This window comes from Phascolarctos cinereus, unplaced genomic scaffold (genome assembly GCF_003287225.1).
Source record: "Phascolarctos cinereus isolate Bilbo 61053 unplaced genomic scaffold, phaCin_HiC Scaffold_4;HRSCAF=312, whole genome shotgun sequence".
NCBI lineage: Eukaryota > Metazoa > Chordata > Mammalia > Diprotodontia > Phascolarctidae > Phascolarctos > Phascolarctos cinereus.
In genome coordinates this window covers 492,348,257-492,373,312 of record NW_027555847.1, presented here as the reverse complement: position 1 = coordinate 492,373,312, position 25,056 = coordinate 492,348,257, and the positions used below count along the sequence as shown (strand labels likewise).

The 25,056-nt window shown below is 36.2% G+C and overlaps 1 protein-coding gene across 1 annotated transcript in view; it reads left to right on the top strand.

The window, feature by feature from the left end:
* The first annotated feature begins 212 nt into the window (after positions 1-212).
* The window catches only part of DSG4 (desmoglein 4), a 38,259-nt gene continuing 13,415 nt past the window's right edge, over positions 213-25,056 (top strand). Inside the window, exons 1-10 of the mRNA XM_020992589.2 lie at positions 213-287; positions 2,378-2,509; positions 6,611-6,766; positions 7,692-7,836; positions 15,107-15,273; positions 15,591-15,725; positions 17,287-17,472; positions 22,484-22,755; positions 24,035-24,174; positions 24,562-24,780. Coding sequence (XP_020848248.2) covers positions 213-287; positions 2,378-2,509; positions 6,611-6,766; positions 7,692-7,836; positions 15,107-15,273; positions 15,591-15,725; positions 17,287-17,472; positions 22,484-22,755; positions 24,035-24,174; positions 24,562-24,780 — 1,627 coding nt within the window. The remainder of the gene's footprint in view (positions 288-2,377; positions 2,510-6,610; positions 6,767-7,691; positions 7,837-15,106; positions 15,274-15,590; positions 15,726-17,286; positions 17,473-22,483; positions 22,756-24,034; positions 24,175-24,561; positions 24,781-25,056) is intronic.

Below are 25,056 nucleotides of genomic sequence, written 5' to 3'. Positions count from 1 at the left end.
TTCATACCTCTCTTACTGTTCTTATCACATGATACTTCGTGGTAGAATTATTGGGGTATGTGTCCTATTTCTATTATTCAATTATAAGCTCCTTAAAAGCAGAGATCATTCCTTCTTAAACTTTGTGTTTCTCACAGTGTAAGCATAGTAATCATTCATTAAATATCTGTTGACTGAGCATTACTTTTATTTACAATTTTATACCCTTTTCAATGCCCAAGTTTATATTAATCTTATGTTTCCAATTACAGGTCATGGAGGAGGTTACCAGTGAATTCATTGTAGAGGTAAAGTATAATAAAATTATTTCATTAAAGTTAATTTTTATGTATAAACACTAAAGATCCATTAATTAATCAGCTCAGATTGCTATCACCACCAATAATACAAAACACAACCAGGAAACAAACACTTTGAGTGATTACAAGGTTGACATTAAACTCATGCTTTGAATGACTTACAGTCAATCTACCAGGAAGGAGAGCCCAAAGCCTACTGACTTTCACCTATCACACAGTTTTAAGATTAGTGATCCAGTTTCTAAGCTGAGCTATGATTGGAAACAGCATGTTCATTGGAAGGGAAAGGACTGGTAGAGACAAGCACACTGATACCATTGAAAAGTGACAGCGCCTCTTGACAGAGAAGTGACAGATTCAGAATGTAAAATATAAATACATTTTTGAATAAAGCCAATCTATTGTGCTTGTATATGCATATTTCAAACAAAGGCTTTGTTTTTCTTTCCCCATCTCACAGTGGAAGTGGGCAGAGGGCAAGGAAGTTATAGATAGGGTTGTTTTAAAAAGAAAACAAAACAAAGCAAAAAGAAAAGAAAAGAAGGTCATTGGAGTATTCTTTTTCCTCAATGCCGATAGGAGAAGGAAAGACAGAATGAAGCACAGACAAGCAGTATAATTTTGAAAGCTGTTGGTTGGATCTATTACAAACTTTAAGAACAAAAGCCATCTGCACATAACAGAGATCTGTCATTTAATGTACAATCCTCTTTTTCTATTCTACTACAAACATGTCCATTTTATTTAGTGCTTGGTTCAGATCTTTTAAAAAAAAAGATGTAAAAAAAAGAAGAGTGACAATAAATACTGATAGAAAAGCTAAATCTGAGTTCTAAACTATAATATCAAAGGAATTTAAGGCCAGCATTTGATACTTCAAATAATTCAAATGAGTAAAGATAATATGATGTATGCACATATACTGCCTATATATATATATATATATATATATATATATATATATATATATATGCAATGACTTTCATCCCAGGTGCTTTTTAAATGTCATAGAATCATAGATTTAGGGCTGATCTTACAAAAAAAAAAAGAATATTTTAGCTCTTGTACTGGGTTAGCTTTGATTATTTTAAAAATGCACTCCTGAACATTTCTAAGATGCTGGATAAATAAGTCACTACTGTACATAAGAACATACATGTGTATATCAAAATTTCTAGAACTAAGTAGTCTGACATTCTTAAATACCTATCAGAAAAATACTCTTATCAGCCTACAGTGAGGATAACATTGTTATCCTCTAAAAGCTCCAAAAGCAAGCACATAGTTTATCACAAGGGGATAGACAAATAAAACAATCCTAAAGTGGGTAATCTGTAGGATTGTAGATACATATATTTAAAGCTATTATTAATATATTTATTAATATTATTAACATTTAATAATAAAATTCTTAAATGTATTTTGACATTAAATAATTGATAGGAATTGATATTAAGAATATATTACTAATATATGTATACATATATATTACTATTCCTTTGTCCTCTGCCATATTGTAGTTGGATATCTTGAAGTAGTTCTGTTCCCACAGTAAGACATCTCTTGTTATTTTCTGTAAGACCATGTACATTGGCATGAATAAAGCATAAGTCAAGTGTGTCCAGGTGTATTAGTTTACATGCCCATGTTCTAGGCACACCTATGGGTATGTTTAAATATATGATTTGTTCACTATAGAATTCACTATAGAATGGAGCACTAGCAACTGTTTAGCTTGTGCAAGTCTGGTCAGAGTTGAGGATGCAAAGGAGAGTAGGGTAGGAAAGGGATTATACCAGAGAGTCCTGGCACATATTTTTAAATGCAAGGTGAAGTACAACACACTCTGGTACTGCCACCATTTGTAGCATCCTCATAATTATATCATTAAATCTAGACAATCTTTCCAAAGATAATTTGGTTGATGGTATCTAAATTATATTTATCAACATATAAGAATTGAGCATTACCTTACTTTGTCCACTAAATTCAATAAAATTCCTTTTCCCGGAGCTTGTTTCAAAAACTTTTTCAAAATTTCTTTAATAATTTGTTTAATTGGATCTTTTTTGCTTAAGGTGAAAGAGCTAGACAGTGAAAATGGAACTGCAAAATGGCAAACCGTCAGACGACAAAAGAGAGAATGGATTAAATTTGCTGCTGCCTGTAGGGAAGGAGAAGACAATTCAAAGAGGAACCCAATTGCCAAAGTAAGTAAGGAAGCAGATGCAAACACTTCTGCAGAGTTAGGGAAACTCTTTCTACAAGACATATTTGTGGGAATCTTCCTTCTATAAAGCCATAAACAAAATATAAAGTATCAACCATCCTTATTAGAGTCCAATCTATAATGTACAGTTATAAGGACAGAAAAAATGTTAATTAAATATGATAATGATCCAGTTGAGGAGGAAGAAGAGGAAGACTAGATGAAGTAAGAGGGCAGAAGGAAGGAATGAATCAGGTGGGTCACAGCTGATGCATCTAGCCCTGTTCAATTTCTCTTCTTTATCTCAGCTTCATAAACTCTTTCCAGGCTCCTGAGCTAGAGTTGGAATATCATGATGTGTTGAACTATAAGGAGCTCATTAAACCCCATTTTATACCTCAACACACACACACACACACACCCTATGACGACCAAGAGATATATGAAAATACCTTTTACCCTTAGTTCAGAGGAGGCAAAACAAAGACTTTTTCAAAAAGGACTTTTTACACAGAATTCAGTTTAATTCAATGAGCATTTATGAATCATGAATCATATATAGCACTACACTACATAGCGGAGAAACAAAGTTTAGGTCTCATAGGGTGATATGACACAAAAACAGATATCCATAATGCATAATTGCACATTAAGGAAGCATCAATAAAATGCTATGTGGGGTCATAGAGGAAGGAACATTGCTGACTGACAAGGTAAGATGATGGGGATTCAAGGGCAGTTTTATATAAGAGTTCAACAAAATCTTTAGTTACTGATTCAAATTCTAAAAAAAAATGTAACTGTAACCTCATCATTAGAAACACTAAAAGTTTTAAAACTATGCATTTTCCAAGTTTTCCGTATTTTGCACATTTGATTTAGACTTTTAGAGGATGGGTAGAAATTCAAGAAATGAAGGAGAGGAGAGAAGGCATTGTGGGCACAAGCAACTGTCTGAGCAAAGGCATGGAAGTGAGAGACCATACGGACAGAGTTGTTCCATTTATGTGAGGCATAGAATACGTGACCATGGATAGTAGAAAATAAGGTGGAAAAGGTAAATAGCAGAATGTGGGGGACTTTGAATGGCAGACAAATCAGTATGAGCTACACTAAGCAGGCAAAAGAGAACCTCCAAAGATTTCTGAACATGTGGACATGACCAGATCAATGTATACAGAAGATCAGTCTGGAATCCTTGTGAAAGATGGATTGTTGTAAAGAGTGAGTGTTGGCAGTAATATTTGTCAGGATGCAGTCATGCTTGTCTGGGCAGGTAGCAATGAAGGCCATTTACTAGACAATAATTACTAGGTAGTGTGAATTGGGAAGAGAGTATGGATAAAAGAGATGGAGGCAGAATAAACAGGACTTGATAAATGGTTTTGAGACATGAAGGTAAAGGAGGCATCAAAGATAGGTGCAAAGTATCAAGCATGGGAAGCTGGGTTAGTGGCAGTGACGTGGACAGAACCAATGAAGTAACAAAGTAGAGTTTATGTATGATATTGGGACATGCTGAGTTTTAAGAGTACATCCAGGTGAAGATGCAGGTCTGATTCACTGAAGATGTAGTTTGAGAGACATCTGTATAGACATGAGAGTTGAAGCCCTGGGATTGACTGATATTGACAAAGTACTGAGTTTAGTAAAAGCAAAAAGGAGAGACGGGGGGCATAAACATGAAATTTTAGAAACAGCTTAATTTTCGCAGAAGTCTTTTTATTCAAATATAACTAAACTACAGGTTAGCTTGAATAGTGTAGTTTACAAAGCAACCAGCCCCCAGTGCTTTTGTGTCAAGTTTGTCTGAATTTAATTGTAGCAATTAAGCACCAACTAGCTCAATTCCCTCACTTTACAGATGAAGAAATTAAGGATAAGAAGGTTTAAATGGCTCCAACCGAGAATTTATAGATAGTAAATAAAAGAGTCCAAGTTCAAACCTGGTAAATCGGCTCCAAATCTAATATTCGTTCCATTGCCCCACTCCATTGCCCCACCCAGACAAATCTGAATTGATACCACAGTTGGAATGGTAAGATTTTCCCAGATACAGCTTCTCAAGCTTTGCCTCTGGATGTGTCTTCCTCCTCCATCTGTCCCCTTTAGCCTTACTCTATAGTTTCTAATCTGAATGTAACAAGTTAGGAATCGGTCAGTAAATGTCCTATGTGCCAGACATGGTACTAAGCACTGGAGATGTGATGAAAGGCAAAAGGTAGTAACTGCTCTAAAAGAACCATAGTCTTATGGGAGACACAACAGGCAGAAAACTATGTACAAACAAGATTGGAGGTAATCAATAGAGGAAAAAGGCACTACCATTAAGGGAGATGGGAAAAGAATACTCTGCAAGAAGTCTATCATCATGATTTTGAACCCCACCATACCTTAAATGCACAGCAACTATTATAGACATTATTTTCATATGCAGCTTTAAGAAATTTTGAGAGTCTCAAATCTGCAATATTGTCACTGATATCCCTCCTGATGTCATTGGTCCTCTTTGAGAACAAAGGAAGGACAACAACCACCTAACCTTTAATCCCCAAATGGGCATTGCCTCACACAAACTAAGACCTGGGAAAGACCTTAGCTTACAAGTCTAAGGTCTCCCACTGCATTCTGGGCCACTGCCAGTCATCCTGATCTATGTCTTGCTACTAGACTCTGATGACTCTGGAGGAGAGAGAGAGGTTGCCTCACTTAAATCCAGTTCACTTGCAAGTCAAGATATCACCCTCCTGCTGTCATTGGTCCTCAAGAGCAAAGGAGGAACAACATATTACTCCAGTGCTATTTCTATCTATCCTCTGATTTCAGTGGTTTTTCTGAATTTCAATGAATTACATGTTGTCTTGTGGACAGACAAGAGGAAACTAAGATAGCACTTTCAGCTCTACCAGAGAGATTGCACAGTGGATAGAGTAACGGACCCAGGGTCAGGAAGATCTGAGTTTAAATCCAACCTCCAATACTTACTAGACCATTTAATCTCTCTCTACCTCAGCTTCCTCATCTGTAAAAAGAGGATAATAGAACCTATTTGTTTGCGAGGATCAAATGAGATAATCTTTGTAAACCCCTTAGCACAGTGCCTAACACATAACAAGCACTATATAAATGTTGGCTATAATAATATAGTAATAAGTTTGGGGCCAGTAATAGCAATATTTTATGAAATCACCTTTTTCATAGCCCATCAGTCATCATTCCTTCCCCAAGGTCTCAACAGTCATTACTAAAATCTATAAAATTTTAAGCAGAAGATGTTAGATAGAATAAATATATAAACAATCATGAGATTGACACTTATTAATTATGGATTTATAATGTTTGGTTTTGTTGGGGAGAGCATTAAATAATAACCAGAGCTAGAAGGGACATTAGAGATTATATATTCTGATCATTTCATTTTACAGATGAGGAAAATGAGGCTTGGGGAGGGTGGGGGTGAAGTAAGTTGTCCAAGTTTACAAAAGTAGTAAGTAACACATGTTCTTGTGTTTTGACTTCAAAACAAGGAATGCTGAGACAGTTGGTTCATGGTTCTCTTTTCATTTGCACAATTGCCCCTGGCATTTTCACCTCAAGTTAAAGGCTAGTCAGGCATGTGAACCATATGATATATCCTATTTTTAAAGGGAAGTAACAGAACTGATTTGTTTTGTCACACTGTGTGTGTACATATAGAATATATCAGAAAATTGAGACAATTACTTAGATAACTCAATGAAGAAAGGAAAAAAGAAAACCTTTGCCTCTCTTCTCTGAATAGACCAGAAGAACCTCAGCTTTCCATTCCTCTGAGTGCTGTTAATCTCTAGGCAAGAAGGTCAATTCAAAACAATAAATTCAGTGAAAAAGAGAGCTTTAGTCAAAGTGATTTATTTGAATCAATTCTGTCCCAAAGACTGAGTTAAATGTTGTGTAACCATAGCCTATCTCATCTGCTTTTCCTTCTAAAAGATTCAAGTTATAATGATTTATAAAATTCCTGAGACTTTTAGAATGACAGAGTACCTGGAAGTAATCATGTCATGAGTTATGGTGATGTACGTGCTCATCAGAAATCACAAGCATAGTTCCTTTCTTACAGATACGATCAGACTGTGAAGCTAACCAGAAGATTACTTATCGAATCTCTGGGGTGGGGATTGACCGACCACCTTTCGGAGTCTTTACTATTAATCCCAGAACTGGAGAAATTAACATAACATCAGTAGTTGATCGAGAAATAACCCCAATGTTCTTGGTAAGTCAAATCACTGTGCTTTGGTTTATTTATTTGTTTAAACTTTCCTCACCGGGGATCTCCCAATACCAATGAAATCATAGGTCTCTATCAAAACAGAAAAAAACAAAAATTCCCTTTTTACAATGTAATTCAGACACATTTTCCAAAGGCCAATTTTAAGCGATGATGTTTCACTCAGAAATTGCATAAATAATCAGCAGTAAAAGAAGGTGTGAAAATACAGGGGAACACACAATGAGGACTTTCTATTCTGCTAATATTCAAGAAGTCAAGTCATTCACAAATATATAAATTATTGAACATAGAGAGTCATAGAATTTCAGTTTTAAAAAGAATTTCAGAGATTATCTAATACAACCATGCCTGAATAGGAATTCACCCTGCAGCATCTCCAACAAGTAGTCATTCAGTTTCCAGTTGGAGACTTCCAGTGATTAACTTCTCTGTCACTTCATTTCATGATTTTTCCTGAGTATTTCATTTATTCATTCATTCTTTTCTCTTTTTTAAAGACTAGGTCCCCATATCTCTCCCAGGTTGGAAGTATATCAGTCACTCACAGGTCCAACCCCACTGCTGATCATCAGGGAAGCTTTGACCTGCTCTGTTTCCGATCTGTTCTGGTTCCTTCCTCTTTAGGAAGTCTAGTGGTCTTCTGTTCCTACAGGCTCACCATATCAGTACCAGGCTTAATATAGACACCCAGTAGGCTCTAGCCCTACTGCAGCTCAGAATTCCCAAACCCAAGTTATCCACCAGGCTTACCCTCTCTAGTAGCAGGTACTAGGCATGTCCTACCACACCAAACCACTCATTTATTCAGATATTCATTCAGCCAATATTCTATATGCAAAATAATATGCGTATTTCATTTACTTCATTTTCTCTTATGAAGACTTGCAATTTATTGCTTTTGACCTAGATCTATTGCCGTGCTCTGAATTCCCGAGGTGAAGATTTAGAAAGACCACTTGAGCTTAGAGTCAAAGTTATGGATGTAAATGATAATCCTCCAGTTTTCACACAAAATGTATATACTGCCAGTATTGAAGAACACTGTGCTACAAGTAAGTATAACAGTGATTTCCTCCCCCACACCCCAGTAACATTGTGCCTTTAATAGATATTATTCTGGCCAAAAGCTTTAAAAGATTCTACTCTTTTCATCTTAAAGGTTAAAATTTAAGTGGCATAAAGCTGAGAGGGAAAACTAAGTTATGGAAGAAACTCTTTTCAAATAGTGTCTGCAGTGACTTGAAAAGTCACTAACTTGAAAAGAATTTCTAAACAAGGTTTTGTGAGGTGTTGCTTTGCATAACTTTTAAAGATGTCCCTGGAGATATGTTCAATATAATCAAAATTGATGAACAGAATTACAATTGTAAGTATTAAGAAGAACTCTATAAAAGTTTGCCTTTAAGAAGGCAAATTTGAAACAAAAGTAGATCTTATGCTAACGGGTAAAGAACACTAATAGAACTTTTATAAGTTTATGAAATGACTAAGACATTGGAGTTGAACAGGTTGTTCTACATGGCCTCTTCTTTCTCTGTTTCTTCCTTTCTTTCGTAATAGATCCATGATTTCATTATGTGGCTATTTCCTTTATCAGCATAGATCACAATCTCCTCTACATATTAGGCCAAAAAAATTTATAATTTCTTATAGTCAAGAATTTTATCACCTGTTGGGTTAGCATTTGCTGAGAAGCTTCTCTGAACTTAGGCTGGTTTTGAATATATAACATCCAGTCATTGGGCTCATACTCCAAATCTTCCCAGGTTGTTCGTAACAGGATGTATGTTCTACTGGTATGGCCTTCAAGAACCCAGCATCAATTTCATGACAAGTATCATAATAGTGCTTTAATAGTGACATCCAGAATAAGATATATTGCTTTTTTTATTTTCATGTTTTCTTTGTATATCTCCTCTTCCTGATTATCTAACTTTCAAACTTTATAGGTTGGGTCAGACAACATTGGGAAGTAGGTAGAGTACAAGATTTTAAAGTAAAACAACCTGGCTTTTAATCCCAACCTCCTTGCTAGCTGTGTGACCATAGGATAGTCAGTCATCCTTTCTCAGCCTTAGTTTCCTTACATGTAAAATAGGAGTTATGAAATCTGCAATACCTCCTTCTCAGCATGGCTCAGAGGGTAAAAGAGAACATGTAAAATGTTCTGAAAACTGTAAACTGGAACTTATCCTTCTATATCTCTTTCATTCTTTTTTCTTCCAGTCCCCTTTTTTTTCTTCCCCCTCTAATCCCCTTCACATGACCCAGTATCCTTCAAAGCAGAGTTTGAAAAGTAGAGAAAAATAGGAAGGGGACTCAGAAGCAAAAAGAGACAGTTGAGGGATGGGTGGTTCAGAAAAAGGAAGGAAACAGAAAGGAAGAAGACAGGATAGGCACAAAAAATAAGGAAACTGAAGAAATATAGGAGAGAAGAGGGTCACAAAAGGAAAAAAAGTGAGAAGACACACATAAGGGGAATCGAACTAGGGCACAAAATCGTATGCCTCCATTGAATTGCATAGTAAACAAGGCTACATGCAATTTAAACTCCCATTTTACAATTAAAATAAAGAAAGGGAGAGAGGAAAAATAAGGCCTGACAGGGAACAAAATAGTGACAGAAGAGAGAGACAGAATAGTAGGCTATGTTACCTCTTCCAGTGAATTAAAGGGAGTTGAAACAAAATCACATCATTTGGGGATCTTATTAGCTGCACTTGTGGTGTTGATGGCTCCTCTCTGTTTCCATCTTCAGGATGGCAGTTAGGAAATCTTCCGGATGGTATGTGGGGCAGCACTTTTTGATGAGGATAATGATGATTATAGTAACTAACATTTACATAGGGCTTTAAAGTTTATAGAACAAATGACAAACATTTGTTCAGGGATGTGTTGGAACCAGCTCATATAGATTTCCTGGAGCCAGTGTTAACTTTTCAGTTTGAGCATTTACACCTTAGCAATTGACAAATGCTACAAATCAGGGGCTTGATTTATTGTTTTATTGATTATTTAGACTTAAGAAAGTGATGGAGACAACTAGGTCTGTATCCCAAAGAGATCATTAAAAAAGGAAACCCACATGTACAAAAACATTTGTAGCAGCTCTTCTTTGTGGTGGCCAAGAATTGGAAATTGAGGGTGTCTATCAACTGGGGAATGGCTTAGCAAGTTGTGATATTTGAATGTAATGGAATACTATTATGCTATAAGAAATGATGAGCAGGCAGATTTCAGAAAAACCTTGAAAACTTACATGAACTGATGCTGAGTGAAGTTAGCGAAACCAGGAAAACATTGTACACAATAACAGTAACATTTTGAGATGATTAACTTTGATAGACTTAGCTCCTCTCAGCAATACAATGATCTAAGACAGTTCCAAAAGACTCATAATGTTTCCATGCTATCCACATCCAGAGAAAGAACTGTGGAGTTTGAACACAGATCAAAGCGTATTATTTTCTTTCTTTTTTGTTTTTTTTTTTGCTTTCTCATGTTTTTTTTCCTTTTGTTCTTATTCTTCTTTCATAACATAATGTGGATTAATGTGGAATTATGTTTAATATAATTATACATGTATCGCCTATATCAGATTGCTTGCCATCTTGGGGAGAGGGGAAGGGAGGGAGGAGAGAGAAAAAAATGGAACTCAATCTTATAAAAGTGAGTCTTGAAAACTAAAAAAAAAATGGAAAAAATTTAAATAATGAAGAATAAACTTGGAAAGGTGCTAGATTTTTTGTGTGCCAATTGTTAAACATTTACTATTACATGACTACAAATCTCATTTGATTGTCAAAACAACCCTATTAAGGGCTATGGTTATTACTATCCTCATCCTATGGAAGATGAAAGTAACAATGAATGAAATATCATACTTATGGGAAGGGAGAAGGGAAGAAGCATTTATATGGCACCTGCAATGAGCCAGGCACCATGCTAAGCACTTTTTTTTTCAATTATTACCTCATTTGATCATCAACAACAACCCTACGAGGTAGAGGTTATTATTATTATTCTCATTTTACACTTAAGATGCAGTGACTTGCCCGGGGTCACTTAGTTAGTCGGTGTCTGAGAGAAGTTTTGAATTCAAGTCCAATTCTCTATCCACTGCACCATCAGTACCATGCTTGCATAGATTAGGAAAAGCAGTGTGCCATAACGGAAAGAGTAACTACCAAGGGAAGGATAAGACCTCGTGACTTCCTGATTCCAAATCAGAAATCCTTTCCATTATCTTACCCTGTATCAGAAGCCAAAAGATCAAAGTTCTAGACCTGGCTCTGCCATAAGTCTGCTAGGCAATCTGAGAAGGCATTTCACTTCAGAACTCCTGTCTCTGCAAAACAGGGGTGATGGTATTTGGTCTGTTTACCTCACAGGACTATTCTGAAAATCAATCCAAATCATTAGGCATTCAGTAAATGACTACCACGTCCATGAAGAAATAAAAAGATCAATAGAATATGATTGACTTTGAGGTAGTGAGAAAAGCTCAGGCTTGGAAGTCAGAAAACATGGGGTGGTGTCCTAGCCCTAAAACTTACTAGCTGTGATTGAGTAAGTCACATAACCTGTTTGAGACTCAGTTTTTTTATCTGGAAAATAGGGATACTATTCCTTGAACTGTCTACCTTACAGAATATTAAATGAGGAAGGTGTTACACAAATTGTAAAGTACTTTATAAAGGTGAGCTACTTTATTGCATTCTGTTAGGCGCAATTAGACATGAGCACAAATTATAATAATATAAAATGGAACATAAGAGCATAAGAGAGGTATATACAAGGCAATATGGCATTTAAGAGGTAGGAAATACCACTTCTGGCTGAGTAGATCAAGGGCTTCATTGAGGAGGAAGCATTTGAGTTGTACCTTAAAAGAAGCATAAGCAGGCCTGGTAAGGGAGGACAGTCCTGACGAATGAAGTAGTGGGAGCAAAAGCATGAAAGTAAAGATTAAGTGATGTGTATTCTTTTTTTGGTGAGGCAATTTGGGTTAAGTAACTTGCCCAGAGTCACACAGCTAGTGAGTGTTATGCGTCTGAGACTGCATTTGAACTCAGGTCCTCCTGACTCCAGGGCCCGTGCTCTATCCACTATGCCACCTAACTGTCCCAGTGATACGTATTCTTAAAAAGATAAATGTCAAGTGCAACTGAAATACAGATGACATAAAGGTTATAAATGTGAGGTAAGGATATAAAAGGTAGTTTGTGACAAGGTTATGAAGGGTTCTGAATGCCAAGATAAGGAGGTTGGAATTTGTTAGTCAAAGCCCCTACTGTGTGCCAAGTGCAATGCTAAGTGCTACTGATACAAAGGAAGATAAAAGATACGCCTTCAGCTCAAGAAGTTCACAGTCTAATGGAGGGGATGACATGTAAACAACTCTGCATAAACAAACCACATAAAGGATAACGTGGAAATAATCAGCAGAGGGAAAATACTAGCATTAAGGGGGACTGGAAAAGGTCTTCTCTAGTAAGTAGAATTTTAGCTCTGTCTGGTATGTAATAGAGGACCATCTTGTAATAGAGGAAAAATTTTTAATGGAAGAGAGAGTGCCCCAATCAAAGCCAAATTATATAGTCAACACTGTGTAAGATAGGTTTGAGTAGGGAGAGAATGGAGGTAAGGAAATCATTTGATGGGTTACTGTAATAATTCAGGTAGAGGGTAATGATAACCATAGTAGAATAATAGCAATAGGTGTGGGAAAGAGTGGATGAATGTGTGAGCCACTACAGAAGTAAAAATCAATTAATGCTTTGTAACTGGTTGGATGTTAAGGGTGAGAGGGAGGAAGATGACATCGAGGTTTCAAACACCAATGACTAGGAAAATGGTAGCGACGGACCAAAATATAGAAATCAAGCAGAAAAGCAGGTTTGTGGAAAAGTATGGTGAGTTTAAATACCTGGGATGTTGAGATGAGAATGTTCAATATGCAGTAGAAAACAAGAGTGGTTGGGGCTAGATATTTCAATTTAAAAGTGTTGTTTGAACCCATTGGAGTACATAACAAGATTCCCAAGGGAATGATTGCCAAGAGAATTTAAGAACAAGAAATGTTTAAATCACTTCAACTAGAGAGTATAGTACCTATGCTAGGTTCTAGAAAAGAAACAAATTTTACATTAAACAGGTGCCCTGCTCTCACAGAATTTACTATCATAAGGGATATGACACATACACAATTTACCTAGTACAAAAAAACTACACAGTAAGTGTAAAACCAAATACTCGGCAAGATCCAGAGGGGCAAGGTCATCACCAATTGATGAGATCCAGGAAGCGTGTGTAGAGGAGATGGGATTTGATATCAACATTTTTGGCATTTGGTCAACCATGTCAATTATTATGGTAAGGTCAAAACAGATAAGAACTGTGAAAAGATCATGTTTCAACAGTGAAGGGCATAGAAGCCAAAGTGCTGAAGATGAAGGAGCAAGTCAGCAATAAGGGGACTGTATCACTCTGTAAGGACCATCCTTTCTAAAATTTTATCAAAGGGTAGAGCGAGATAAATGTTAGTGGCTTGAGAGGGCGATAGGATCAAGGGAAGGATTTTTAGTACATTGTAGATCTGACTATATTTGTAGAGAGAAGGGAAAGAGTCAATGAAAAGGAAAAGATTGAAAACAGAAAACAGCCAGATCCTGATTTTTTTTTAAATGAAGCCCATGAAGTGGCTGCATGTATTCAAAATTGCATTACTCAAGGTTTATAATTATAGAAAATATGGAAATTGATTTCAGCCCAGTGGAAATCTACAGCTCAAATTCAAATAATACAACCACTTCACAGGATTCACTATTCACACTAACCAGGATCTGGCTGCAGTTGAGGCATAGTTGTTGGAACAGAGTCACAGAGAAGATAGGAGGGAATAAAACTAAAGATACAGTTGGGTGGGAAGTTACCTTCTTAGAAAAGAGGGAAGACATTTTTTTCCTCTGAAGTGGAAGATGGTTAAAGACAAGAGAAGTTTTAAGGTATGAAGAAGGGAAACTGAAGGAGCTCACATGAGATGGCCCCAATCACCTCAATAAAGTAGAAGGGAAGAATATTTTCCTGAGAGTGTAGAGCGAAAGGGGAAGAATTGGAGGTAGATTTGAAAAGAATAGGTGATATTCAGAATACACACTGAGAAATTTAATAGGGTTTTGATATATAAATAAAAATATTTCCAAAGAACAGTGAGGGTCCAGTTGAAATTTAATAGCATGAATTTATATGAAGCATCATCATAAGCATAATTTTGTAATTTTCTCCAGGGAGGTTTGGCAGAGCCAGGACCAGAAATGATGAATATTTGGGGCTCACCGGTATAAATAAGTTCAGGGGCCAATAATCAATACAAACATAACCAAAATGTCATAGGGCTCCAATGTGTGGAGATTCTGGAAAACATTTGACCAAACGCATCAAACATTTGCAAATACTTGCAAAAATTGGCAGAAACTGTGGAAATGGAGACGATCCAGAAAAATTCTTGCAAAGAATCTGTAGAGAATATTGCATTAACTTAACTTAATTTTCTTTCATGACTAAGGTGAACACCTTTGGTGAATATCTTTCAGTTTCATGTTTCACAAAATTTTAATAATCAGATTACTGTCAAACAAGGTTATCTTTAATTTTGACAAATGCATGGGAGATGTCTTGCTGGAAAAGAGCTTTTGTGATACTATTTTACTTCAACTTTTTTGTGCTGTCACTTTGTGCTTGCCATGTCCAAGTTGAGGAGAGATTCCCTACAGATGATGGTTGTTCTCCAGGTATTCCTGTTTATGAAAGACATTGTGCTAATTGTATCTAACCATAAATAATTGCAGAGCCTCTTAAATGAAATCCATAATCGCTCAAGCAGTTTGGTATGACTATCTACATAGGAAAAAAAGCCAAGTGGATGAAAAATGTCTATTGTCTGGAAGTTGTAAGGATAAACCATACAGCTATCAAGCAGTAGATGAAATCAGATACAGAAAAACAATTTTCTCCTTGGTTCTTTGTCCAAGGATGAGGATGATACAATAATCCAAAAAGGTTTTGAGTAATGGCATCAGAACAATCATTTGGAAATAGTAGTTGTTCAACTCTCCTTCTGATCCCATTACCTGGAGTTATGCAAGCCAAGTTCCACTCACTCTGAGAAAGTAGAAGGAGCACTTGAAGAAAAGATAGAAGTTTTAAGGGAATTTAATTATGAAAAATAAAATAGGCAGAAAATAATTTACAACGCTTCTGTGGATTCTTTGCATTAGTAGAATCTATTGAAAACTTTCAATCACTTTTTTTCATTCCTAGACACACTGGTGATAAAGCTAAGTGCTACTGATGCAGATGAAGAAAATCATTTGAATTCTAAAATTGCTTACAAGATAATATCTCAGGAGCCTGCAGGTTCACCATTGTTTATCCTGAACAGATATACTGGAGAAATCCGCACAATGACGAATTATCTTGACAGAGAAGTAAAGCCTTCTACAAATAATCAGATGTCACACACACATACACACACACACACACACACACACACACACACACACACACACACACTCCTTGATTTTGAAAAAACGGAAGAACTAATGTATCCATCACCCTTTGTAACTGGGGGCACAAAGGAGGTGGGGGAGGGGAACTCATAAGCAGTACTTTCAAATAAAGTTCATATTCCTTTTCCTAATTGAAATCTGCCCGAGATCTATGAGTAAAAAGATTAAGTGATCCGGACTGATTTTTACCTAATATATGACCAAATCCATAAATCTTCTTTTTCATTTTCATTTAGGAACATAGCAATTATAACCTCGTTGTGAGGGGCTCTGATCGGGATGGAGCTCCAGATGGGCTGTCTTCAGAGTGCGAATGTAGGATCAAAATCATAGATGTCAATGATAATTTCCCAACATTAGAAGAAACGTCAGTAAGTTTTGTTCTTGAATATATACTGTCATCCACAAGTAGGAATTATGTATGTTTTTCTAGTCATCTCTGAGATAGGCATTTGTGAACTTTTAATTTTTCTGAATATTCCTTGGAGTTTTTTATGAATAACATGCTTCATAATGTCACCTTCATTAATTCATTCAACCAATAACTATTAAATTGCCATTACATCCAAAACATTGTGCAATATACCAGAATAGAGATTCACTTATATAATTCTGTGAGATGTGACTGTAACAACAAAAAAAAGAGGTTATGTCCATAAGCCACACAAGAAATCAATTTCTTCATTTTACAGCCACATACTGAACAAAAGCAAAATTACTTTTATTAATACTGCTTATAAAAATTTAACCACCATCTTTTATTTTATATCATAGTAGAATGGTTTTAGGAGACCCGAATTCAAGTCCCAGCTACAATATTTATGAGCTGTGTAATCATAAGCAAAGCAAAGTTATGACTAGAGAAGGACAAATAGCACTCTGCTCCATTAGACATTGAAAACTAGAAGATGTAAAAATTTCCAATAATAATTTTTAAAGATTGCACAATTTTAAACATTATATTCATGTTTCTATCACATGCACTCTAACAGAATAGAAATAACTGGTAAGAAAGAATAATAGAAACTAACAGCTGTCATGTTTAAGAATACCCATCTGAGAACCTCTGTAGTAATGAATTCTTCCCTTCTTCTCAACTGAATTGGCCTCACTCCATGAACCACTGAATAGCTTTAAGGCAAAGGGGTTTTTTTTAAATTATTTGTTTAAAATTTTATTTTTCCCCAATTACATGTAAAAACAATTTTTAGCATTTGTTTTTAAAATTTTTGAGTTCCAAATTCTCTCCTTCCCTTCTTCCCTTCCTACCCCCTCATTGAGAAGGTAAGCAATTTGATATAGATTGTATATGCATAGTCATGCAAAACATTTCATATTAGTCATGTTGTAAAAAAGGCAAGAGTTCTTACCTGGGGTCCAAACATCCCCGAAAGCTCTGTTGTTAGATTTCAGGAGGCCCATGACCTTGGATAGGAAAAAATTACATCTTTATTTCTATGTAATTGGTTTCCTTTGTAATTCAATGTGTTTTATTTTATACTCTTAAAAGTATTCTTCTGAGAAGAGAGCCACAGGCTTCACTAGACTGACAAAAAGACCATGATATTAAAACAGTTCAGAACTCTTGTTTCAAGGGGAGTTTCAGGCTATTTGCTATGGTCGCCAAAGTTGCTAGTCAAAGGTCTGAGGCAATGTCAATTAATATCTATGAATTTCAGATTCTTCATCTATAAAATGGTCATAATATTTTCATAATCTCCTTCATAGAGTTATTGTGAAGAATAAACTTTGTAAAACTTAAAGCAATTTTTAATTTATCTACCACATGGCCTTGGTTTGAGGAAAATGTTTCACAAATCTTAAAGTGATATATAAATGGGAGTGAGGATGATGATAATTATATTACATAATAGGTTTCCTTTTTGGAAAACATTTCAGTATACGGTAATGCTGTTACTTCTGTCATTTCAGTATTCAGCAAGTATTGAAGAAAACTGTTTAAGTTCAGAACTAATACGATTTCAAGCAATTGATCATGATGAAGAAAACACAGACAATTGGTTGGCAGACTTTTTCTTTGTCTCTGGAAATGATGGAAATTGGTTTGAAGTGCATACAGACCCAAGGACTAATGAAGGAATTCTAAAAGTTGTTAAGGTACCATATGGGTGTTGCTATATATTGTTTCAAATTTTTATTTAAAATTACATTCTGCTGAATTATCTTCTTTGTTACCTTAATGCTATGCTTTCATATTGTTACAAATCAGTCAATCAAAAACAAAAGATTATTTCTCCTTTTACCTCTCCTTCCTTGCCCCAGATTCCATTTTAATAAATTGCTCCTTGGCACCAACTCCTGAAAAAAAAATAGAAGTCACATGCTCCTATTTCAACATCAAATGAGCCACTCACATGCAATGTAGCTATTCAGTGACTCAACACAAACATTTATTGAGAGCCTACCATGTGCAAGGCCCTTTTGGGGGTCTTATGAGGGATACAAAGAAGCCTAGTACATGATCTCTACCCTCAAAGAACTTAAAGTCTAATTAGGGAGAAAAGTAAATGAAATTAAAAGTTAAATAATAATGCAAGAGTTAAATGTCAATACAACAGATGTCACACGGCAGTAAGTACTTAATAATTGTCAAAAGGATAGTATGGCTAATAAAGGCTATGAATTCAAAGAGGGTAAAGATGTAGCTTTGGAATGATATGTGAAGGCTTCATGGTAGCAGATGGGTTGGGTACTGAAGGATGTGTAGGATTTGGACAGTCAGAAATAAGAAGGAATTCAGGGGAGGAGGTAGGGAACAAAGTGAGCAAAGGCATAGACTCAATGGAGGAAAGGAGACCGAAAGATAGTTATGGAACATATTATGAAGGTCCTTGAATGACAAGCCAAGGAACAGGGACTTTCTTGCTTTTCTATCTGTATTCTCAGTGTTTAGCACTGTGCTTTGCACACAGGAAGCATTTATTGTTCATTCATCCCCGTAGGCAATGGAGGAAGACTGGAGGATTTTGAAAAGAGAGATGATAAGGGGCAGCTAGGTGGTGCAGTGGATAGAGCTCCGGCCTTGATGTCAGGAGGACCTGAGTTCAAATCCGGTCTCCGACCAGACACTTGACACTTACTAGCTGTGAGACCCTAGGCAAGTCACTTAACCCCAATTGCCTCAAAAAAAAAAAGAGGCAGAGAATATTGGTCTGACAGCGACATAGAAGGTGATTTGGAAGGTCATTTTTGTTAGAAGATAATTTTAAGTGTTTTAAGAGACTAAGAATAATTAACAAAGCTTTGATGTTTAAAGACATGAAAATGATGAGAAGAGCATAAAGGCCTTACTTAGCCTTTGTAGTCCATTTAACAGAGGTATAATGCATTACTTTATATCATGTGATCTCACCATTGTACATGTACATGTATGATATGCGTCTTTTTCTACTTCTGCTGACTTAATATCACAGGCCCCAGTGGAAGGTGGACCTGAGAAGACTAGCCTTATGAAAGAACTTTTGCACAGTTTAAGAGACAGGGAGTAGGAGCATCTTTTCACTGTTGGTTCTTAACCGTGCTCAAGCAGTGGGTTAAATATGATCTTATGATCTTCAGTGTTCAGTCTTTACTGATCTTAGACTACTCATTTAGCAGTCTATGGTCCTTCGGTGCATAGGTTTTGGAGAAAATTCTCATTCCTATTAAAATAATCAGCTCTTTACTAGTAATAAATGTTATGTACTGTGGAAGTCAGTGTGTCATAATGGACAGTGTGCCAGTCTCAAGAGTCAGGACAACCTGGGTTCACTGACTTGTGACTCTGGGCAAGTCATTTAACTTCCCAAGATAACTTCCCAAGATAATCTTCAGATTGTATGTCTATCTTCCCTAGAAGAGGGGATTTACTCACTGGAAGTTCCCTAAACCAATGAGATCATATGGCAAGACAAAAAAAATGCTATATATATCTTAATGGACCTTGGCTGTTCAGGGCCCCATTCAACAAAGAATAAAATACTCAGTAAAGAGTCTAGCTTCTCAATACTTTTTTTTTTTCTTTCTTTCTTTTTTTTAAATTAGGCAATGGGGTTAAGTGACTTGCCCACAGTCACACAGCTAGCAAGTGTTATATGTCTGAGGCCAGACCCGAACTCAGGTCTTCCCGAATCCAGGGCCAGTGCTCTATCCACTGCACCACCTATCTGCCATAGACTTTTTTGGGGGGGGGGGGAATATTGTTTTGTTTGGTGTTTTTTTTTGTTTGTTTGTTTGTTTTTGTTGAGGCAATCAAGGTTAAGTGATTTGTCCAGGGTCACACAGCTAGTAAATGTCATGTGCCTGAGACTAGATTTGAACTCAGGTTCTTCTGACTCCAAGGCCAGAGCTTTATCCACTGCGCCACCTAGCTGCCCCCTCAACATTTTTTAAAATAAGTTCTCTAAAGTGATCATAGAAATATAGCATTTTGAATATAATTTATGCCTCACAAATATTTGTTGATATGAGAGGCTTGCCTAGCTGGTTTCTAAAGTCACTTCCAGCTCCATGACCTGAGTGTTTTGGGGGCCCTGTATAATGAAAAGCTAGTCCTTAGAGCATCCTCAATATACTCTGCTTGATATCAGTCCATGTGGCTGCTTAGTGAACTCAATTTCAGAAATGGATATTGGAGGGGCCCTTTCCCACTGCGATTCAGAGCACTCACAGGTAACCTGACTCTTAAGGCTTAATGCATGAAGATAAAAACTTTTTTTTTTGGCTAATGATATAAATCTGAGTGTACATACAAAAATCTCTCTCTTTTCCCTGGGGAGAAAAAAATAAATGCATTTAGGTGGGATAATAATAACAGTGGTCTGCTCTCACTAGACTAGGCACTCCTGGGGGAGGCAAAAAGGGTGATAAAACTTTCAAGGAAGCTTAACTGAAATCTAAGGAGAGACCATTGGTTTGTCAACCAATAAGAAACAGGGGTTGAAGCCTCCAGAGGAACAGTCAAGTCCTGATGATGCCTATGAGGAATTTACCTTGATAGAATACACACTTACCCAAAATTCATGCTGTCACGAAATTACTTGAGGGAACTTGTGTCTTACCCAGGAGCACTGCTGAAAGACCAAATTCTTCATTACCTCTGTTTAGGAAATCGATTAAAAGCAATACTCAAATTAGAGACTTCAGTTCTCTGAAACAAACTATTGATCAATCAGCTTAGTCTTCTTAAACCTCATTTTCACTCTTATTTTCTCATCTGGCACTTACTCTGTCAATGTGAAATAACTTAAATTAACTACCCCAGTTCTCTGAAACATATATATTTCCCAATTATCTCAGCTTTCTATTTATTTTTTATTTCAATTTTCTACCCTGATCAGTTACTCTTGCAGAGTTTGTAATTAAACTAGGTTTGTAATTAAAAGAACTATATTCAAATCCTTGCTTGGCTATTTACTAACTGTGTGACCCTATCAGTCAAGTTGCTTCACTTTTTATGGACTCAGTTGCCCTATCTGTCAGATAAGGAGATTGGACCAATGACTTCTGAAATTCACTTTCCAACTTCATAGGATCCCATAATCCTATGAAATCTATAGTTTGAAGTCAAATGGTACCACCTTTCTCATGTCCAGGGAATCCATGTTAGTGGCCACTTCTCCATTCCTTTCTGAATGTGATTTTTGTGATGTGGTGGACAGGTTTGATGGAGACTTCTTGCCCAGCCAATATAAGTGACATGAAATCAACCAATCGACAAGCATTTATTAAGTACCTACTACGCTATGGGTTAGGGATACAAGGACAAAATCAAGCAGTTCCTTCCCCAAGGAGCTTACATGGTACTGGGGAAATGACACCAGATCTTCAGGAGGTCTTCATGGGACCTTACGTGGTTCCTTCGTATTTACCTTGATGTCATATTAACTGACTTTAAACTCATTAGTCCCCTTTATTCTGAAAATTGTGTGTACATGCATTCGTGCATGTGTGTGTGTGTGTGTGTGTGTGTGTGTGTGTGTGTGTTTGAAATGTTTCTCTTTCCAGGGAAAACTGGAGTACATTTTACATTCTTTCATAGAACTTTAAGCCTATATTCTTTATCCTTGACAAGAGAAGCAGTTAAGAAAAAAAAAAATCTAGAATGTCCTAGCCCCATTTTACAAGTACAATTTGGAGAATGAAACACTCATTATAAAATAAACCAAAGAAATTCTTTCCTTAGTAGAGTACACATAAAGATGTTTAGCCTTTAGGATGTTTTATCTGAAATGGGGCAGTTAGGTGATGCACTGGATACAGAACCAGGCTTAGCATCAGGAAGACCTGAGTTCAAATTCAGACTAAGCTCAAATATAATTGTGTGACCTTAGGCAAGTCATTTAACCCTGTTTGCCACTGGAGAAGGATATTGCAAATCCTTCAATATTGTTAGCAAGAAAAACCCCATCGACAGAGGCCCACAGGGTCACAAAGAGTCAGACTCTACTGAAATGACTGAACAAAGGCATTTATTTAGAGATCAATTGAAATCCAAATACACCACACAAAATAGTGTATTCTAGAAAAAATTAAGAAAGTAGGTACATACATATTAACAAATACAACTTCTTTCCCTTTCTTCCTTTCTTTCTTTTTTCTTTCTTTGCCTTTTGTTTTGTTTTGTTTTGTTTTGTTTTTGGCTAAGCCTTTGATTTCATTAGATTAGGAAATTCCCAATGAGGTATTTCTATCAATGCAGATTATCATTATTATTCAGTCAAATGAGCTGAACGTAAGTCTGGTTTACACAGCTTCCAGGTTGTCTTACCATAATTGATAGAATGTAAACTTCTAGAGAGCAGGAACTGTCATCTTTTTCTTGATTTCCGCTACACCGGAACAGCACCTGGCACACAGTAGGCATTCCCAGAATGCTTGTTACTTGCTTGCTTGATAATTTAACACTGTAAATCAAATATTCTTGTTATCCTCAGACAATGCTTTTCTGCTCCAGAACAGAATCAAAGAATCACAAAATGTACGTGTTCAAAGGGAACTTAATAATCTCATTAACAAGTGAGGAACCCTTAAGCAGAAGGGTTAAGGAATGAGGTTGTTGACCTCGTTGTGCAATTAGTGGTAGATCTGAGACCATATCTAATAAACTTCTCACATTTTATCATTTCAGATGTTGGATTATGAACAGATGTCCAATATGCAACTTAGTATTGGTGTTAAAAACAAAGCTGAATTTCACCATTCTGTTGCCTCTCACTACCGGATCCAGGCTACTCCCATCAGGATACAGGTTATTAATGTCAGAGAAGGGCCAATATTTAATCCAAACTCTATGAATTTCAGAATACAAGAAGGCTTACGAGGAAATGCCTTATTAAATTATGTTCTTGGAAGATATACAGCCACTGACTTGGATACTGGGATTGCAGCCACAAATGTCAGGTACAACACTCATCAATTAGTGGGATAAACCATTGTTAGGTCAGTCATTCACTTATACAGAAAATATATAATTGGATTTTTTTTAGAGATAATATTGTGGCATTTGAAATCTTCCATGAAATTTTCAGAGGATGTGTTTGCAAACTCTGTAAGTTATCTAAGATTATGAGCCAGAGGTAAAAGCAGACGGATGAGAGATGATCTTAACTGATACCATCTGCTGTTGGAAGTTGAAAGAACCACTCAATTATTCCATGGGAGTCTTTGATCTTCTTCCAATCGAATGTGTCCCACAAGCATTGAAAGACCCTAAGAGCAAAAGTACTTTAACAGAGTATTTAAAACCAACAATTGACAAAGGCTTTAGTTTAACCCAGATCATCTCAAAAGAAAAGGCTAAGAGAAAGATTTAGGACAGGGATATTTCAGCAATATAACTAATTTGAAGAAAGCAAAGAGTAACAAAGAGTGACAAAGAAGTAGTTAAAGTAACTGGGTGAAAAAAGTATCAACATTTATTGGATGTGCTGTGGCAATTCCTATGGTGAATTCTAGATACATATTTTGTCTTTAAATTGCTCCCTCTCATCCTTTGTCACTTTCTCACTCTCCTTCCTACTTGGGAAAGTCCTTTTTTACAACCAACCAATGAAACAATCAGTATTAAGTATACATATACTCTGTGCCAGACACTGTATTAAGGGGATACACAGAAAGGCTAAAAGGCAGGTCCTTTCCCTAAAGGACTCTCATTTTGATGAGAGAGACAACATGTAAGTGACTACTTACATACAAAATATATCCAGAATGGAAAGGGAGGATATCAATAGTTTGAGAGATCTGGAAAGCCTGAAAAATGTGAGATTTGAGCTGAGTCTTCAAGGAAGCCAAGGAAACTAAAAGGCAAAGGTAAACTTTTGAATTCTGTTTCCAATATTTGCTAGCTTGGTGACCATGTAAAAATCACTTAAATTCTCTGAGCTTCATTTTTTTTGTCCATAAAATAAGAACAAGTTAATATATCTATTGCACTTCCTTTATAGGGTTCTTGTAAGGATCAAAGGAGAAAATAAGATGTGAAGGACTTTGCAAACCCTCAAACAGCATTTGTTATTCTTGGTGTTTTACCAAAACATGAATAGCTTTTGTTGTATTGACTCTCAAAGAGTGCTTAATCATTCTGCTAAACCTACAGCACACTTTAGCACATTATTGTTTTCTGAAATTTAAGATTACTATCATCATAGCATAATATTGAGCTTTTTTTAATCAAAAACAGATATGTCATGGGACATGATGTAGCCAGCTGGTTAAAAGTTGATTCAAGGACAGGAGAGATACAGTTTTCCAGGGAATTTGATCCAAAATCAAAATATGTTATCAATGGGATATACACAGCTGAGATTTTGGCTGTCGAAGGTAAGAAAATTGTTTACAACTTGCTTTCATAGTCATTTCTTTTTGAAACTAAATACAAATGCTAGAGATGGAACTAACGGCCATTTTACTAAGGAAGTTTGACCGTAAAATTAAATGACATTAAAATTTTATAGCTTTTCTCAGAAAACCTTAAGGTGAGGGTGTCTTTAAACCATAAGGATCAAGCAGAAAGAGCTAAGAGTTAATGTGGTATCAACCCCATGATGAGTTTAAAGTGCAAGAAGTACCAAAGATTCAATGGATTATCCATTATCTCTGAGAACCTGTTCAGAGCAGTTCTGAATCTTGTAACAACCTCTAGCAAGGCAAAAGACAATTGGCACTAGGTATCACTTATTTGAATTATTTGTAACACTGTTGTTTCAGATGGCATTGGGAAAACTGCAACAGGGACAATATGTGTCGAAGTTCCTGATGTCAACGATTTCTGCCCCATAATTTTCTCTGACAGTAGACATATCTGTGTAGCCTCCCCATCAGTCATTATCTCAACAAGGGATGATTCCTTTGGCTCACCCTTTACATACTGTGTCATGGATCAGCCACCAGGGACAGCTGACCTATGGGATATCAGGTCAATAAATGGTAAGCAGAATGCAAGCTTGATGTCACTTTTGAATTTAAAAAAAAATTACTTCTTTCTCAAAGTATTCGACTCATCCCAAAGAGTTTTAATGTGAGAGATATTGTACATATTTAGAATCCTTGAGAAGCTTAGAAACATTCTTTGATTTGAAATAGAAGTACAAATGATTTGTCAATAAGGGAAAGTTGACACTTAATAATTATATAATAGAACCCCTTTATAAAATCAAATCTCAACTTAGAAGTTAACTAGTTTTAAATGAATACAGGTGATAT